General features: G+C 38.6%; 1 protein-coding gene across 1 annotated transcript in view; it reads right to left on the bottom strand.

The window, feature by feature from the left end:
* Positions 1 to 1,972, bottom strand: part of LOC107484301 (oleoyl-acyl carrier protein thioesterase 1, chloroplastic) — a gene marked incomplete in the record, with an annotated part of 6,864 nt that extends 4,892 nt beyond the window's left edge. The window contains 3 exon segments of the mRNA XM_016104911.3: positions 1 to 81; positions 393 to 526; positions 1,426 to 1,972. Coding sequence (XP_015960397.1) covers positions 1 to 81; positions 393 to 526; positions 1,426 to 1,767 — 557 coding nt within the window.
* Positions 1,973 to 5,236: the final 3,264 nt, after the last annotated feature.

Genomic DNA, 5,236 nt, shown 5'->3' with positions numbered 1-5,236 from the left:
TAGTCTTTTAGTATAAAATCGCGTCTGATTCCAACCCTCCCTTCCCCTTGACACCATGTCTCTATCTCAACTACATCACTCCTGTTGAAATCTTCATGTTATTACTTTTGCTTAAATCATTATAGATCCTATTCATGTACAGGCCTGATTTTTTTTATATTTACAACTCTTAAAAACTTTTAAATTGAAAGACATAATAATATAAACATGTAAATGCCGTCTGATCAAAATATTTGACCCTATTCAATACTGTTAGTCTTGTACTATAAAAAGATAAAAATAATTAGATAAGTTGGTTGATGTAAAATGAAAAAAAAATTAGAAAAAGCTGTTTTAGCACTTTTTCCACAAGTTGGAAAGAGTAACATCCAAAATGAAGTTAGATCACCAACCAAGCAGGGTATTTGTAGACTTCAATATGCATCCGAGCAGTAACCCATATTAGGCCTAATTTTCTCATGGTGGGAGTTGTTGCGAAACCATCAGTAGAATATCCAACACTTTGAGCATGATTACATCCAACCTCCTGCAACAAAAAAAAAAAGTCACATTTCAAAACTTAAGTAATATGGAATACAATAGCACATTTTAAAATTTCCACACAACGGAACACAGAGCTATACAAATCTGCACAAATAAAATTCAGCCAAAACACCAAGTCAAAACTTAAAGCAAAAAGAAGAAGAAATGCCAAAAAGCAGGTAACCAATGTAGATGAATCAGGTTAACATAGGCAAAACAACCCCAACTACCAAAAATCATCAATTTGCACCTTGAAAACATCGACTTTCATTTTCCAGTGATCCAATCTTAAAAGGGAGCACAAATGAACATGAACCAATTCAAAATGAAGCAGTAGAGTAGTAGACTTATACAATTAAAGAACCCAGTTACTATAATTAAAGTAAAAAATAAAAGAAACAAATCAGTACTCAAAAGAAGCACAAAAAAAAAGGGATAAAAAAACATAACTTTCAAAAATATATTCTCCATGCATGGAACTCAAATACTATCCAATTATCCAAATCTGCATAAATAAAACCCAAAAACTGAACAACCCCAGATTCAAAAGACTCTTTCATCTTTTGAAGTTCCAACTAAAGTGGCAAGAAATGCAGATGAATCAGGAAGCAAAACAAAATAAAGCCAAATGCCACGAATATCCCATCTCCACTTTTGAACTAAAAAGCGAAGTCGACATTCCGATGGTTCAAAACAAAGCATGCATAGATGCAACAAATCAGAAAGTCCCCAAAATCTTACCCCAAACCATTTCCAAAAAACATAAAAGATTAAAAGACAGATTAAAATTTCACATATCCATTACAAAATAACTGAACCAAGTAACAATCAACAAATCGCACAACACATCACCAAATAAAATAAACTTACAAAAACCAAAGATTCAGGGAAAAAAAAAACTACCTGCAAGAGATTAGCAATGGTTTCAACGGTGGCAGTCTTATTGATTCCAACTTCATAGCTCCTCACAATGAACTTCTCCTTGTAAGACAGTCCATCCTCTGTCAAGCTCCCAAGCCGCAGCCGGTCCGCCAACGTCCCCGCCTCCGCTCCGACCCGGTTCACCACCGCCCCGTCCCGGTCCGACACGATGGCGCGAACCGACAATACCCTGTTCATCGGATAGCGGAATCCGACGGCGGACACGCTCCTCCGACGAACGAGAACGGAAGCGGGCTGACCCGCGAACCCGCATTGGGCCATGAATTGAACCCGGTCTGAGCCGTTGCATGAAGCCTTCAACATTTTAATAGAGTAAAAGCCTAATAGAGTAATAGGGATCCCAATTTTTTTCAAAAAGAAAGTTGAGAATTAAAAAGGAAAGATAAATAAAAGGAGTTATTTTGGGGGGTGTGACAGTGTCGCAGTGTGTTTGTGTTTTTTTATAGAGAACGTGGAGGAGAAACGAAAGAGGTGTGTTCGTTGTGGTGTGTCAGGAATGCTAAGTGTTTTTGTTTCGATGAAATTGACGAAGGGTTTTAATTTATTATGTTTTTTAAATAATTAAATAAGTAAAAAAATTAAATATATATTATTTTTAAAAAAATTAAAATTTTCGAAATTTAAAATTTTTTATTTAAAATTTGAAAGATAATTAAAAGAGTTAAATTAAGATTTTCAATTATTTTTCGATTATATAAATATGTCATATTTGATGCTGTAGCTGTTCGTAGACTTCGGATAGACAGGTAGATAGATAGGGATGTAGGGCTTGAAATCAAGTTTTGTTGCACAACCACGTGTGTTGTGTGTTTTTCCATGGACGTTTTCCTACTTTACATGTAACTTCTTTTATTTACATTATGTATTCATTTAAAAAAGCACCAAACTAAGCTTGACTATACGAGTATAATTGAATAATGATATAAAATTATATTTATTTTTATANACCACGTAAGTAAGTTTAACAACTCATAATAAGTATTATTATTTTTCATTTTTTTTCTCTTTTTTATTTTTTTATTTAATTTTTTTCTTTTTTCGTCATCATCGTTATCATTATTGTTATAATTGTTGTCTTCTTCTTTTAATAGGTGAACATTATTGTTTCATTCTCTTAAAATTTTGTAATTATTCTGTTTTATTTTTTTCAACTTTTTGCAAATTTTTTTACTTATTCTCCTTTTTATTAAATTTTAAAATTTATAACTCAAATTTTGGTAAAATCAATTCTTAATTCTAGCATATTATTTAGTTGTAAATGACATAGCAATTTTCGGTGAATGACACAAAAAAAACTTTAAAGAATCACATATTTAAATTTTTGACTCACTCAACTAATAAGATATATTCAAATGTGTTTTAGATTAAAAAAATACATTAATTTCTTATAAATGTCATAAGAATCACTAAATCTTTTATAAATTAGTTTAACACCACACAATCATATTAGTGATAACAAAAAATAATATTTAATTGAAAATTACCGACACAAAAAATTTTTGTAAATAACACAAAAAAATCTTTAAAGAACTACAAGTTCAAAACCTTAACCCATGCATTCAACCAATAAAATATATTTAAATGTGTTTTGAATCCAAAAAATACATCAATTTATTTGAAATAATATACATGAGTTCAATATCACTCAATTAGTTTAACACATTATTTAGTTAGAAATGTGTACAAGATGTCTCTTGTACGGGTTGAGGGATGGATCGGAAACTTGCGGGTCGAGGCGGATGCCGGATCGCTTTGACTGGTGCAATGGGGGTGGTACCTGCAAAGACACTCCGACGCTCAAGTCAGAATGGATTTGAGAGGTATAAGGTGTGAGGAATGAATGAATACCTATAGGGACTTGGGTCCTCTATTTATAGGTGATGAGAGTTATCTTATGTTATCTTGTTTGATCAAGATAGGGAAGACGTTTGAATTCAAAAGTCGATTAGGAGTTCTAGAGGGTCGGTTACAGGCCTTTTAGAAGAGGGAGGCGGATCGAACCCGGAAAACCGGGTTCGGGTTCAACCTTGGGTTCGGGATCCGTGGGCCGGATCCGTAACAGTTGCCCCCGCAGCAGGAGAGCGAGCAAGGTCGGTCTGTCGCTGGGAGGTGTGGTCTTGACTGCGGGCTAAGTTTTTAGTTTTTCTCGGGCGTTTGTTTGGTTCTTTGGAGGGAGATCGATGTCTCGGCCTCGGTTTTGCTGAGGGTTCGTCTGACCGTTTTGGTTTGACGTGATTCTTCCGAGTCCACTGCGTCTGTTGCGTTCTTCGAGGCATGCTTTATTAGTTTCTTTTTTCCGAGAGGGCATTTAATGCGAGGGATCATTTTCCTTTTTTGCCTCTACGCGCCTTGCCTTGCTTAGGGGTTAATTGTGTTTTTCTGCCCCCCTTTGAAACCGTTTTGGCTTTTTACTTCAGTTCTCTCGTTCATTTTTCGTTCTCACTTCTGGAAAAAATCTCTTCTTTCTGTGGTACTGCTCTCTGGTGTTGCTGCTGCTTCTGCTTTTCAAGCTTTTCCAGGCTTGTCTTCTGCATTACCAGGTTGGTACGTCTCGCTTTTCTTGATTTTTTGTTTTGTGGTGCATCTGTTGTTCTGTTTTTGCTATGCATTGTTCTGTCAGTTTTCTTTCTCTTTCAATTTTTGTACTGCATTTTGTGTTTTTGGGAGGTGGTGTTCGAGTCTTGAAGGGGCTGAGCACCGCCGTGTTGGTTTAGTAGTGGCGGTGCACCACTGTGTTGGGTTGGTAGTGGTGGTAGGTTTCTGTCTTGCTTCTGCGTAGGGTTAGGCTGATGGTGGTGCTCCTCCCTGTTTTAGGTATGCATCGGCGGAGAAATGAGGGTGTGGGTGCCCCGATCGCCCCTTCCAGGGGCGTCCCCGCTCGTTACACTTGGGTGACTAGTGATGTGTGGGGCGTTCCGTCACGGATGACGGAGGATGATCTTCAGAGGCTCCGTGATCAGCGGGCGATTTGTGGTGGTGGTGATGAGGAGAGGCAGTACGAGCTCGTCCTCCCAGATGCTGACGAGCGCGTTTGTTACTTGAACCTCCATTCGCCCACTGTGCCGGATTGGATGTGGGTTTACGAGTCGATTTTCACTCGGCTCGGCGTGCGGTTCCCTTTTTCTCCGTTTGTTCAGGATTTGCTGAGTCGGTGTTCCGTGGCACCGTCCTAGCTTCACCCGAATAGTTGGGCTGCCGTGCGGTCTATTGAATTGGTGTGCCGGTATCTTGATCTTCCGACTTCTGTTCCTGTTTTCCTCTTCCTTTTCTTATGCACTCTTCCGACTAAGGAAGGGAAGCATAAGAAGGGGTATATGTCATTCCGTGCTCAGCCTCATCGCCGTATTCCTGGGTTGTTTGAGGATTCCTTTCATGGTTTTAAGAGGGAGTATTTTAAAGTGCGCCCTGTCCAGGGGCATCGTCCGTTTTGGTTGACGTCGGAGGGCGAGCGCCGATTCCTGACATACTAGAACTTCGGTGTCGGCCCGTCAGTTTTGACTAAAGTCACTTATGATGGTCTGTCTCCCAAGGATAAGGACATTGCTAGTGTTCTGTGGCATCTATTTGGCGAGCGCCCGTTAAATCCTCGAGACGTCATGGGGGATCCCGAGGCTTGTCGGACATATATTGGTGTGTGGCTCTCTTTTTTGGTTTTTTGCTTTTGTTCTTCCCGATTTTGTAACTTGATTTTTCTTTGGCTTCTTTCAGTTGAGATGGCCGGTGGTTTGACTTCTTTGGCGCGGTTGAAGGCGGCGATGGGTCGTGAGAAAGG

Source organism: Arachis duranensis, chromosome 4, assembly GCF_000817695.3.
Source record: "Arachis duranensis cultivar V14167 chromosome 4, aradu.V14167.gnm2.J7QH, whole genome shotgun sequence".
NCBI lineage: Eukaryota > Viridiplantae > Streptophyta > Magnoliopsida > Fabales > Fabaceae > Arachis > Arachis duranensis.
This window is presented reverse-complemented; position numbering and strand designations above follow the sequence as displayed.